Source organism: Centroberyx gerrardi, chromosome 12 (assembly GCF_048128805.1).
Source record: "Centroberyx gerrardi isolate f3 chromosome 12, fCenGer3.hap1.cur.20231027, whole genome shotgun sequence".
Taxonomy (NCBI): Eukaryota; Metazoa; Chordata; class Actinopteri; order Beryciformes; family Berycidae; genus Centroberyx; species Centroberyx gerrardi.
In genome coordinates this window covers 25,150,449-25,164,729 of record NC_136008.1, presented here as the reverse complement: position 1 = coordinate 25,164,729, position 14,281 = coordinate 25,150,449, and the positions used below count along the sequence as shown (strand labels likewise).

The 14,281-nt window shown below is 44.5% G+C and overlaps 1 protein-coding gene across 1 annotated transcript in view; it reads right to left on the bottom strand.

Moving 5' to 3' along the window:
* Positions 1 to 9,258, bottom strand: part of LOC139931834 (RNA-binding motif, single-stranded-interacting protein 3-like) — a 116,871-nt gene extending 107,613 nt beyond the window's left edge. The window contains exon 1 of the mRNA XM_071925444.2: positions 8,384 to 9,258. Within this exon, the coding sequence (XP_071781545.1) occupies positions 8,384 to 8,458 (75 nt within the window). The 5' untranslated portion in view covers positions 8,459 to 9,258. The remainder of the gene's footprint in view (positions 1 to 8,383) is intronic.
* Positions 9,259 to 14,281: the final 5,023 nt, after the last annotated feature.

The window sequence follows — 14,281 nt, the reverse complement described above, 5'->3', positions numbered from 1 at the left end:
ACCTCTGGCTCAGGGACAAGAGTCTGTTTGTAACCTAGCTAAACTGTCTGTGAGGACAAACCCTGTGCTAGTTATATACAGTTTATCTGCCTTTCTTGGTATATTCCTCTCAGACTGGGGAAGGGAAGAGTGCGGAGGTCAAGCCCCGGAGTTTGTTCACACTTGGACTTGGTGTGTCTTGAGGTTTTGCACAAATGTTAAGAAAACTGCATTCCTGGGTCCATTTTCCTTTTTGGTGGTGTATTTTTCTTATTCCCATGGATAACTGGACAAGCGTAGATGATGCAATGTCACCTCCAAATATGCAACTACAATGGAGTTTAATGGGAGAAAAATTGTCATCTATCTTAAACATAAATGGTAAATGTCTGGTTTTGGTGTCAGTCCCTCAGAATCCCTTTCTAGACTCATTTTGCTGTCAGTCACACAGGGGGAGAGTCACACAGGCAATTTCTCCACCGACAGTAGCGTCAATAGACCAGAATGCAATGGGTTTTGCGTAAGAGGTGCGACTCTCGCTTTCTGTCAACTGGAAACTCTTGCTGTCTCTCTGTTACTATCGCTATCGCTCTCTCCACCTACACGAAAACCAGCGGCTGGATGAAAGAAGTTCAGGCCCGTTTTCTAGAGGATGTGGAAAGGCATAAACATAGGAAATCACTAAGTGAAGTAGAAGAAGACGAGGCAGGTTGAGGGAAAGTGGATCACAAAATGCACTGGACATCACAGATTGGTGATATACAAGTGTAGGAGTATCCAAGAGTGGAAGTTTCCTTTAATGTGCCTGATCTGCACTGGCTTGAGAGAGCGGCAGACTCAGTAAAAAGGACGGATACAAGTAGAGGAGTGAGAAAGAGAGAGAGAGAGAGAGAGAGGGATGGTGAGAAAGGAAGCAACAGACAGACAAGGAGAGAGACGGAGAGAGACGGAGGGAAGCAACAGCTAAGTAGGATAAGGAACAACATACGGGGGGAAAATCCCTCAGGCCATTCTTTCAATTATCTCTCTGGTCCCTGGTGGAGGGATCACTCGCTCACCATCCCACACACCCTCACACACCCCCCCACACACACTCTCACCCACCCCACACACTCTCTCACATGCCAATGAAAAATAAGAGTAAAAGAAATACACTGAATAAAACCTCAAGTAGATAGTTCTAACAACATCAATGCATTGTATGCACAAATAATAGTCTTGAAGTACTAGTCTAAAAAACAAAACAAAAAAAGATTTCATGAAAACAAATGAAAAAAACACCTTTGGGATTTTTGAAAGAGTGTTTACTAGCCACACATTTCTTATTTTATTTTATTTTATTTTTTTTAATCTTGTGAAATAGGAATATTTACAGTGTCTGGGCCTCCTCCAATACATAATCAAATCCAAATAATTTCACAATGATATTTACCATCTGAAAAATGTGACACCCTCTCTGAGTTGATTAATGCCAGCACGAATGAGTAAAAACTAGCTTGATAGCAACATTTTAGATGATGCATTCTGGATATCCTTCATTTGTTTCCAAGGGCCGCGAGCTGCATAACACCGATCTATATCACCGGTGCAACCTGGATGGAATCTCCCTCCATCTCCAGAAACTACGGTTGGCTTCACGGCCAGGGGTCACACACACACACACACACACACACACACTAGCAGCTAGAGATGCTGTTCTTTGTCGCCATCTTTTTATCCCACCAATAAAGTCTGCGTCAGGCACTTAGCGCAGCGCCCTAAAAGCCGGCATCTGTGATGACTAACACCAAGGGGCCAGAGTTGCGACATCAGTGGGAGTCTTGGACATCGGGAGAGTAAATTTAGCCCTAAACACGATTTGCCAAAACATCTGCTTACTGACTGGCATTGTATTTGTTGCCAGACGATATTAGATTATGGGACGTTCTATCAGGAAGCGCCGGGGACGATCGGAGCCCTCAGCAATTTCCGCGGTGGAGCTGTTTGAGGCAGAGGGCTCTGACAGGGGCTTTTAAGAGGCAGAGAATCCATTAGACATAGGTCGCTACAAAGTGGCCAACTATTAAAAATGCAGCAGCACCATTATTCTCTGACCCGGCCCACAACTCCTGTCTCCTTCGTCGTATCCCTCTCTCTCTCTCTCTCTCTGGATCTCTGTCCTTTTTCAATAGGAATCCTCCTTTCTATAGCCATCTGCTCTCTTTTTCATACATCTCACTCCGCTCCCCTTCGCGTCCTCTTTCCCCTCTATCGTTCTTTCTCTCCATTCCTCTCTCTCTCCCTATTCTCTATTACAAAAAAAAAAAAGCGTGCCCGACCCGCCCGTGCTTTTCTCTCTCTCCTGTTCAATACGGCGAGGCATCGGTCGGCGTCCGCTACTGTACCGGGACGAGAATAGAACAGCCCACGGAGAATAATAAATGGACATATATGGGGTGGTTAGGAGAGTCCCTTTTAAGCAGTAAAACTGCCCAGGCCGGGCGAACTGAACAGATGGTGGGAGAGAGGCAGAGAGAGCCCAGAACACAGTGGGAGAGAGGCAGGAAGAGAGGGATAGAGAGCGAGTAGGAAAAGGAGGGAGGGAGAGGATGGGGTAGGGCATTAGAAAAGGGCAACACACTGCCGTTCTCTATTCTTTATATTGGCGTGTAATGCTATCAAGAGCAGATAGGATATCCAAACAGAACGGCCGGACTTGAAACAACAAGCGCATGATAATAGCGCCGGGGAGGCTGATGCAGGCGGGGAGATGTGAGGAGAAACAGGGGCATGAGCAGGGAAGAAAGCATGCTGTGCTATAAACCCACTGCCCTCCGTTTACTTTACACACACACACACACACACACACGTACACACACACACCGTTCGCTTTCTGTATATGTGTGTGTGTGCGATGTGCGCTGCATAATTTATGATTGCCGTTTCTGCCAAGGTGCAGTACTTTATGTTTGACGAGGAGGGGAGGGAGGGAAGGAAGGAAGGATGGAAGGAAGGAAGGAAGGAAGGAAGGAAGGATGGGAGGAAAAGATCTGTGGATGAATGAATTTTGTGTCGATGTTTATGTTTGAGAAGGAGGGGAGGGAGGGAAGGAAGGAAGGATGGAAGGAAGGAAGGAAGGAAGGAAGGAAGGAGGGAAGGAAGGAAGGAAAGATGGGAGGAAAAGATCTGTGGATGAATGAATTTTGTGTGTCGATGTGTGTTTATTCATGTGTATATGTCATGTGTGTCCCTCTTCTTCTTCTCCCGTTATGTTTGCTGAACGCCGACCGCATTTATCCCCCACATGAGAGAGACTAATTGAATGTGAAAAGCTCATTTTTTTGAAGGGACGCAATATTCTATTTAGATGTCCGGGCGTGTCCGCATGTGTCATTACTTTGATATCAGCTGAATGCTGTTTCTCATTACCCTAATTAAAGCTCCTCGTGCGCCGCTGAGCGTATTAGCACGCTGATCTGCAGCGAGCTAATGATCGGTTGGTTGATAATGTGAATGTGCGGCGTGCGTCTTTGCAGCCAAATCCCGGGCCTTCCTCTCATCTGGCTCTCAGTGATTAGCATCAAAGATTCTCCTCCTCAGTCAATCATCCTCACCAGCAAAGAGGAGGAAAAAAAACGTGAATGGTTTTACATTCAGACGCATACACATGCATGCCTACATACACACATACATGCACATTTGCAGACAATCCAAGGAGAAGAGGGAAGAGGGAAGAGAGACATGGAAGTATAAGATGAGGATGACATCAGCTGACATGGGCAAAAAGGAATCAGAAAGGTTTTTTTTCTATATGAATTGAAGATAAGGATAGGGAGTGCTTGATTTATCTTAGTAAGTGATGTGTTTGCTTTGTGACTCCAATTGTGGTGATTTTCATGGTCATGTTTTAACTTAAATTGAAGACTTTTTACATGGATTCAGAAAGCTCCACAACCCCTTTGGGGTCTATGAAATGCTTTCCAATGCTTTTGACCTTTTGGAGATGCAAGGTTTTCCACCCGGCAACAGCCGTGTGTATTGCATGCCGCATTTGTTAAAAGATGCAACATGTTGGATTTTGTCATTATTGCTGTGAAATTAGCTGTGATGACACATTCTACCGCTAGCACAGGAGGAGAAAAAAAAAAAAAAAAACTCGACTGTCACAGTTACAAGCGCCAGCCCCGATAATCTGCTTTGTACTTTCATTTGGTCCAATTAGGGATTTCACAGACTTGATTTCCTGCAAAAGAAAGTAAGAAAACGCTTCCAGTAGATTGCTAAATCACGCATCCTAAGCAGCAGAGAGGGCATCTGTCTGTCAGCTGAACGCAGCTCACAGTGGCATTTGGGAAAATCCTACTTTTCAGGAACAGAGGTTATACTGGAGAACTATAGATTAGACCTATAGATTTTCAGGGTGAAGTCCCTCCACTATGCCCTCTGGTTAAATTTTAACAAATCACACATGGAAGGCAACAGTGCAGCTGCGCTCAGCATTAAGCACCCCCCCCTCCTCCCCCCACACCCCCCTCAGACCCTCTTACAGCCATGATTAAGGGCCACTGGGCTCACATAAGAGGCCACACAATCCCTCCCCACCCCCCCGCTAATGTACACTAACTGTACCTATAGCCCATTATAGAGGCAGAGAGAGAGCCATTCTCCGTTTAATAGCCGCACATTTACACACACTCTGTCATCTGGCGGAGCATTGTTAGTTTAAGCTAGTCATTTCATAACTGCCTGTGTGTGAAGGTGGTGTGTGCGTGTGTGTTTGTATGTGTGTGTGTGTGTGTGTGTCTGTTTAAATAAGGCTATTGTAAGGCAGAGAAGGTAGCGCGGCTGTGCTAACAATACAAATCCACACACATACACACACTCTCTCACACACACACGCACACTCTCTCACACACACACACGCACACTCTCTCACACACACACACACGCACACTCTCTCACACACACATGCAAACATGATTGATTTCCACAGGAGGAGAGCCTCCACTCTCTGGAATCAAGATTAATAAGAGGCCATTTACATCTCCAATCAGATCAGTGAGCAACAGAGAGAAAGAAAGAGAGAGAGAGAGAGAGAGAGAGAGAGAGATGGAGAGAGAGAACACAATACAACCGGTACAATTTTCAATAAATTCAAACCCAGTGTTTCACAGCTTTTGTCCATTGCACACAAACCTGAAAAGGGCCTGATAACCACCCACATAACATTCACACACACATTCACACACACTCACACTCACACACACACACACCTATTCCCTATATTTGAGGTCACAGAGAGGAGCGCAGGCAGAGCAAACACTAGCCTGTTGTCAAGGTCCATATAGATGTATAACTGAGCTATTCTGCAGGGCCTCACACACACACACACACACACACTCACACACACCCTCTCTCTCTCACACACACGCACAGCTGTTCTTCTGGGACCTAGAGAGTTTTAATGACAGCAAGCTGCACTGAGAAGGGGTCAGGGAGGGGAGTCACTGTTCAGAGGCCACACACACAGACACACACACACACACACATACACACACACAGAGGCTACACAAACACGCCTACACTTAAAGAGTCACACACACACACGCAAACGCACAAGTAAATACTGCGACAAGTTCCTGCTCACACACACAGACAAAGTTATGGGCTCATGTCCAGTCACGGACACATGGACACAACGCTGGCATACACATGCAGGTTTTATTCATGTGTGTGTGTGTGTGTGTATGCGAACACACACACACACACACACACACACACAGGCACAGCCGAGAGGGAATACTGGGGGAAGGTAGGATCCAATTTGATTTGACCTTGACAGCAGAGGGATGGATGGATGGAGTGTAAGGAGTGAAGTGACGGTCTGGGCCAGATGCCTGTTGCAGATACTTGAGAGAAATGAGATGACCTTGAAGCGATGAAGCTAAATAATAGAACAAGAGATCGAGATATGACACAATGACATCCGTACATGGAGAAGGACGTGACGCATGCAAAAGCAGTATGTTTCCTTTGAAATTATGAAGAAAGTAATTGGTATCAGATAACCCAGATATTAATCTACGATACGTGTGCATGCAACAAAATATGTTGTGCCATGACCTTATATTGGATGCTGTCAGATTCACTGACAAGGCTGATGAGAATTGCTGCTTCATTATTATTACTAGAAAATAGGATTACCTTTCTGAGTGCATTTCCAATCTGATGCCATCAAAACAATTTCCCGAAAGTGTAAATATGCAGTGTTAATGCCGCCGCGAAATGAATGATGAAAATGTTGCCAAAAATACTCATGACAGAAATCATGCTGTTTCATTCTATTATTGATAAAAATATGACAAACAAAAAAAACGCTGTGGCTGGGAGATAATTACCATATCTATCCATGGGGGAAAAAAAGTTCCTGTTTTGTTAAAAGAAAACATAGTTTATATTATCCGGTTGCGGACATGCATTTATTTTTGCAGATTAGCACACAAAAAGGCATGCTTATCATTGGAGACACTGTTTATTATAACCAAATCACAGCAGTAACAAACAGAGTGCAACGCCTGTTCATCTTGACAGCGTTCCTAAAAACATCAGACAGCTCCCAGATGTGAATGTGAGCAGCTCATCAACAGATAAATTGGGAAATGTCTGCGTGTTGCAAATGCAATCTACAAATGTATCTAGCTGTACATTAGCTATATATTAGCTATGAGTTAGCGGTGCTGATTTTTTCTCATCTACAGCACAACAGCTGCTGCAGTAGATGTACTTAAGCCAACTAAAATGTTTTCATTTTTGATGAATAAAACAACATGCCATTTGAGTCAGTGAGTAATTGACTGAATTGAACAAATATGACTATGACTATATTTAAAAATAGTGTGGAAATCAACAGTGTAATTATGAACAAACTGCAGCATTGCTTAACACTTTACATAAAGCGACCACACCATACACTGCTGTTGGTTGAACTAACAGCATGTTGTTGCTGAATAAACACAAACCGCTGTATTAAAAATGGCAAAACGTGGGTTAAAGATGTTGCCATTTGCCAGCACATGTGTCATTTTTTAGCTTCAACCCACATTTAAGAGCGGAGAAATAATGTGCTCACCTGTTCTATCCACTCTTTTGTTGATGAAACAGAGATCACCCAACAGCTTGATCTCTCCATACATACTTCTCACATCATCCCACTCTCAAGCTTTTATCTTTGCTTCTCTCACCGTCTCTCATCACGACTGACAGGCGCGTATTTACTCAATATTGCAACAAACCTGCCAACTCCTCACGCTTACTATCACAGGGAAGAAAAACACAAATGAATCACAGCAGACAAAGGGGACGGCAGGCCTGGCGATATGATGCAGGAGCAATCGATCAGCCTTAGTAATCCATTTTCCTCTTCTTGGTGGTAAGAAGACTCAGAATGAGAAATACTATCATGTGTGTGTCTGTGTGTGTCTGCGTGTGTCTGTGTGTGTGAATAAGAGGATGAGAATGAAACAGAAAGAACAAAGAAGAAAAAAAATCATGTCACACTCAGCTCAGTCTCCTCCACCCGAGATCATCAGGGATCTGTATCAGGCTCCACATCAATCATGTCTACAACATGCTATCTTGGGTGGGTGTGGGGTGGGAGAGACAGGGAGGAGAGAGGCCATTCATTTGTGTCAATACGTGCATGCGTGTGTACATCCATTCGAAAATGTGTGTGTGTGAGAGGGCAAATGAGAGAGAGAGAGGAAGGGGGGGAGAGGCAAAGCGAGAGAGAAAACAAGGTCTGGAGGAAGGGTGGGCCTCATGCCCTGAACTTGAACTTCGGAGGGGACGGGGTCGGAGGGGAGGACAGGGTCAAGCCTTCAGAGCGGAAGAAAAAAAAGGAAAAGACCCAGCTGAGTGCCACTAAGATCTCCATGCTCAGAGACAGCGGGGGTGAAGGGAAAGAAAAGGGTGCTGCAGAGCGACCCGTCTCTTTGAGCGTCTACACCTCAGCGATTCCTCGAACTCTTTCGACCTATGACCCCAACTGAGGAAATTCGGGGTCTTGCCCCGGCTCTGTGAAACATGCTCGCACTCTCTCGATATACGGACCCACTAGGAATAGGCCCCCTTTAAGGGTTCTGGTCCATAACTTACGAAAAACACAGCTGGGGCAAGAATTCCTCAAGTCAAACAAACACTTGGAACCATTGGCGAATGTAATTGTACCCATGTTTGACACCAATTGGGAAGGAAAGGTAAAGCAGAGTTAAAGAAGAAAAGAGGTAGACACACGCATTAAGGGACGGTTGCAAGAAGATTTTGAGTCGGATGTACATTTCGAATACACAAACTTATTGCTTTCTTTGAGGTATAGAGGGGTAAAAGATGGGTAAAATAGGACAACCTATGGAAACGTCCATCCTACCTTGGTCTGGAGATAGTGGGGGTAGTAGTAGGTGTACTGGGGGTACATTGGCTGCTGCTCCAAACGTTTTCCCATGTAGCTGGAATCCAATTCAAGGTCCTGGAGGCTGGAGAGAGAAGCTCGCAGGTCGGGCTACGGTCACTCAGAAGGGGGGCTGGCCCGGATCCTTCGGACGGTTGTTCCCAAGAGTCGAGGGGGTACAGAGAGAGAACGCTCTCCTGTCACCGAGGTGCGTGGCAAAGAGACAGACGAATGGATGGATGGATGGAGGGATGGATGGATAAAGAGGATGGATGGTACTGGGATCACTGTCTCTTAGTCGCTCTGGCTTGTCTACTTCTCTGGGGCTCTCGAGGAACCTCGCAGAAAGAGAAAGGGGAAAGGGAATCCGGGGAGACGAGTGCGAGAAGAGGGGAGAAGAAGGAGGCGGCGGGTGAGGAGAGGAAGATGTGAAAGGATAGTGGGGAGGCAATACAGGAAGCGACAGAGGGAGAGGGGGGGGGGGGGGGATTGAACGGCAGGAGGGAAAAAGGGTAAAAGGGAAGAGGGAAGAAGCGGAGGATGATGATGAGGAGAAGGGATGGATGGATGGATGGATGGGATCCGGTTGCCGGTTCCTTGCGCTCTCCGCTCTAAAAATCCGACTCACTCTCGTTCTTCTCCGCTGCCCTGAACATGCCCCTCAATTCGCTTTCCAGTGTCTCTCTCTCTTTATCTCTCTCTCTCTCTCTCCCGGTCTATCTGTTTTCCTCTCTAACACACACACACACACACACAACAAGACGAGACCCTGATCCCGCCGGGGGGGGCTCGGCTGTATCCTGTGGAACCCGCGCTGTCCTCTGCTGTATCCTCAAAAGACAGTGAAATCAGCGGCGAACTCACACACGGATGTGGAGCTGGAGAGAAGAGGAGGAGGAGGAGGAGGAGGAGGAGGAGGAGGAGGAGGTGGTGGAGGAGGAGGAGAGAGGGTGGTCTGGAAGCTGAAGCTGTGTCTGCCTTTTTTCTCTCTCTCTCTCTCTCACTCCCTCCCTCTTTTGTTAAGCTCCAGGGATAGATAGGTAGATATCGGTTGGAGCCCAGCGTGGAGGATGAGCAACAACAAAAAAAAAAAGAGAGAAGCCTGGGTAAAAACTCCTCTTGCCCAGGAAGAAGATAGCCTTATCCAGACGCACACACACACACACACAGAGGAAAATCCCTTCTGATCCACAAGGTGCCTCCTCCAACTCTCTTCTCTTTTCTTCTCTTCCCCTCTGCGATCCCTCTCTCTTTCTTCTCAAGCTTTCTCCCTGATGGCTCGCTTCCCACCGCGCCTGCCAGCCTTCACTGTGTGTGTGCCGGTGCCGGTGGTGGTGGTGGTGGTGGTGGTGTGTGTGCCTGTGTGCGATATGTGTGTGTGCCTGTGCATGTAACTGAGCGAGGAGTGTGTTTGTGTGGCTGTTGCCGTCTGCTCCACTCTGTGTGCTGAGGCATAGAGGGGCTCGGCTTCAGCGCAGCGACGCTCCTCCCTTTCTCTCTCTCTCTCTCTCTCTCTCTCTCTGTGTATTTCATGGAACTATAGAACAGTGGGAGTGGTTGGTCCTGCCCTCTTTCAAGCCCTTGTGTGTGCACGCCTGTGTGTGTGTGTGTGTGTGTGTGTGTGTGTGTGTGTGTGTGTGTGTGTGTGTGCACAAAAGAGAAACTGAGAGAAACAGAAAGAAAGAGAGCAAAAAAAAAAGAGAGAGAGAGATGGGCTGTGCTGCTGGCAGAAAGGAGGAGCCAGGCAGGAGAGAATGAAGAGCGAGAGCAAGACTAAAGGGGAGAGGAGGATACACATGGAGCAGAATTGGGAGATAGAGAGGCCCCCTACTGGTGCTCCATAGGCGCAGCAATAGCACATTCTGCATAGGAAAAGCAGTCTTTGCATTCTTGAGCAGTTATTTTTGTCTTTTTTATCTTGCACTTACACGCTTATATTTTACACCATTGCCTATTGTTTGCCTTTATCTAGTATCAGTCTGATATGCTTCACAAACGTATGCACACACGCTTGAATGGACTGCAAAATGTGTGTATGCCTGCCCCTCTGCACACAGGGACTCTCTCTCTCTCTCACACACACACACACACACACACATTCAAGGGCCCTACACAGAGCGTGCATGTAGTTCAGCGGTTGTGTGGCATAGTGACCCACTGACACAGTGCTGCCTGTTATGTGATGTAACCAGGTTTAAGTAGTGCTCTTACATAAGCACAGTGAGCCATGCATGAAAAGGCTGCTCAGCCCCTCCGACTGCAGCTGTGCGTGCGTGCGTGTGTGTGTGTGTGTGTGTGTGTGTGTGTGTGTGTGTGTGTGAAAGAGACAAGGGTTGGCAGACAATGCAAATTCACTGCAGTGGAAAAGGGCACGAGAACAGAGAGCGAGTACACAAAACCTTCTCCAAGATAAGGGCTTTTATTTCCTGCGCGCAATTAAAGCACTTTAGAGACTGTAATACGAAAACGCTGCCGCTGTCTGTCTGTTATTGTCTGGATGCGTTGTCATGCTGCCTGTGTATCTGCCTGGCCGCATTTTCTGTCAAGTTTGTACACTACCCTATGAAGATTGATTTTTGTTTCCAATTTGAAATGACCTGCGCTGAAAGCAAGGTGTTGGGGAATTAGAAAGTCACTGCTCACTGAGCTCCATAATTAAGGAATGAGATTAAAAGCGTTCGCCTTCAAAGATCTTTCAACCATAACCGTAAAAAGCAACCTAATATATACTGTATATAATCAGCATAGCGTGTCATTTTTTGCCCAATTAGAAGTGATTGATAGTAGATTGATAGTATGACAGTGTTTATAATGTATTGTTTGGTGAAACGGTGTGTCGCCACAGTTTCCACTGGTTTAATCTGGTTTCCATGGCATGTGAGGGCAGCTCTGTCTGAGTCACAACCGATAACACAGTACAGCATTTTCAAGATAATATCATCTTGACTTGGGGCTAGCCTGGCCTGAGCTCCAAGAATTGCTTACATTTTCATTATATATATATTATATACTGTATATATATATACAGTATATATATATGTTGTATATTTCTACTTAATATGGTATTTTGTTGTAATTGTTTATTTATTATTTAGTAGTTTATTTGACAGGGACAGTGCAGTTAAGATAATTACACTTCACAGTTGAAATACAAAATATTTTCCAACCCTAGTCCCTAGTTGGGCTTTTAAATAGACTGCAATCTAAAATCTCTTGTAATCTCTTGGCTAATAAAAAGTGTGTTATGTTGAATACCACCCATTTGCTCTATTTATACGATATATATCCTATTTTTTCTTTGCTGTATCCTTTTACTTGCTGCTGCAAAGACCCAATTTCGCCATGGGGATCATTAAAGTTTCATCTAATTTACTCCAATCTAATCTAATCTATCTTTGACAAACTTCTTTTAACTACATTTTGCTTTAGTTTAACCTTGCATTTTACAGATGTACTAACCAGTGCCTTTTTCCATAATTCTTAAAAGCCAGCTGCAGAACCATCTAATGGAAAGTTTTACGATCGTCATTATCAGCAACATCCTTCAGTCTTGACAGAGTAATGAACCTCCACATGAAAATGTCATTCAAACTTCACTCACACTTTATCTGCCATATATGCGCCACATCCAGCTAGGTGGAAACAAAATGGAAAATTACACGATGAATCTGCACATTAAAGCTTTATGCAATTACCAAGAGTCACTCTTCAAGGGTAATTACAAATTTGACAACACAGCCCATCGCATAGCCAGCATGTGACGGCTGGAATGCCACGAGATGAACTTAATCACAAGGGCAGCATGCAAAATTACTAACTTTATTCTACTTTTTTATAACTTCTTCTTTTCTCTTGGCACTATCCAGTTTAACAAGAAATGGATGTGTCCATGTCCACCACTCAAGCCCTCACACAGGCAGTAACAATAACATACATGGCATTTGAGACCATGACATGATGCAAGACTGGAGCATATCTGTTATACATATATGTTATACAACACAAGCCCTACAAATTGTATCTTTACATGACAATTCTGCACAGTCAAAGCTACCTAACAAAGTTTGCATCTCATAATTGTCAAGTTAAAGTTAAAGTTTAGAGAGTCAGGCAGCCTGGTCATTTGCATGTGTCTCCCATACCTCTGCAGAAATAAACTGCCTAATTACCAAAGCAATGACAATAAATTGCACTGTGTTAAAAGAACACCTAGGATTTGTTAACAATGAGCTCTTTTTACCCTAACTTGGGTGAGAGAAAGTAGTTCAGACAAGAGACAGAAAAAAAAAACACTCTAATGCTTCCTAGATAACACATTTACTCATGCCTTTGTGCTTTTTTTTTTTTCATAATCACTATTTGATTGTTCATATGTCATAAAATTCCCATTTTGTGTTTTGGCGTCCACAGTGACCACAACAGGAAGAGCGTCATGATTCCAGCTGTGTGCTATTTACTGCGTCGTAAATACTATAAACAGCATTTAATGACTGTTAGCTAATGAGTCAATAACCCAAACTTTCCATCAGGCATTCACCCAGTGGCTTTCCCCTTTTTATATCTGACACATTGTAGAAAACTGGCTGCAAAACCACTTGCTGATGTTGAGTTACATGATGAACAAAGGCAGATTGACGGAGTTATGAGGCTACACATAAAAACACAGCACAAACACTGCTGTGAAAAAGGGGTGGTAGGGAAAAAAACCCCAAAAACGATCGATACAGCTTGCCATCTTGATACTCTCTCCCCCATGACATTGAATCGATTTGTTGACGCGAATCATATCTGTATCTTTGTTTACTTTTAGAGGCTATAAAGCATTCCAGTCATTACACTAGTCCCTGAAATAAAATAGGTTGTCTATGTCCATTTGGCGTACCGGCCCGTAAGTCATATTAATCATCGTATTGGTTACATGTAAGACACGTTACACACAGGAGAGTCGCTGCCAGAGTCTAAACCTGACAGTGAAATATAAGCATGTTGCTGGAGCACTGCAAGCATAAACAGGTCATATTGATTACATTGCATTTGTAGTTAAGGAGAGTGCATTCCTCAGTCTTTGCAATCAGAAGCCTGGACTCCCCCTGAACCTTTGGGCTACACACATGCACACGGGGCACAAATGCACACACACACACACACACACACAGGCACAGCTAAGCAGTTTGTAGGAGGGAGGCTATACTTTCATTCAGCAGCAGTATATGCGTGGAATGCCAAGTGGCGGAAGGATACAGGGGGATCAGGTGTGTGTGTGTGTGTGTGTGTGTGTGTGTGTGTGTGTAATCCACCAGCCAAACTTTATTATAAAATTAAGGTACTGCTGACATTGCACTTTAGTAAGACAAAGAGAGAGAGGATTGATCCATACAACTTACAACTGTGCAGTACAATTCTATTATGAGAGGCACAATCTTTACATCTCACTCTATACTCTAAACTACATCATTACCCTGTCTAATGACAAGACAGTCATAATGGTGGTGGTAAATGCATACTGGTTAATTGCATTAATTTTATATCAACCAGGCCTCTATTGCCTCTCCAACACAATCCAATTTTCTGCCTGCTTCCTTACATTTCCTTTACATTTCTCATGGACTTATGCTAGAACAAAAATCGATACCGAATACTGTATCTGAATACTGAATATCTATCAGCCACATTTGGATTTCTTTGCAAAACAGGACCTTGTTCCATCTACACTAACCATCTGAAAGTGTTATAACAAGCAACGGAAACTAGTTTTATTTTATGCGTTTCAGGGTTGAGAAATACCAGACAGCTGGAGTGTAATATCAAAGTGTTTTCGCTGACATTGTGTGTTCTTATAGTCCCCGGTCATCAAAGCCGTTTTCAAACGGAGCAGGA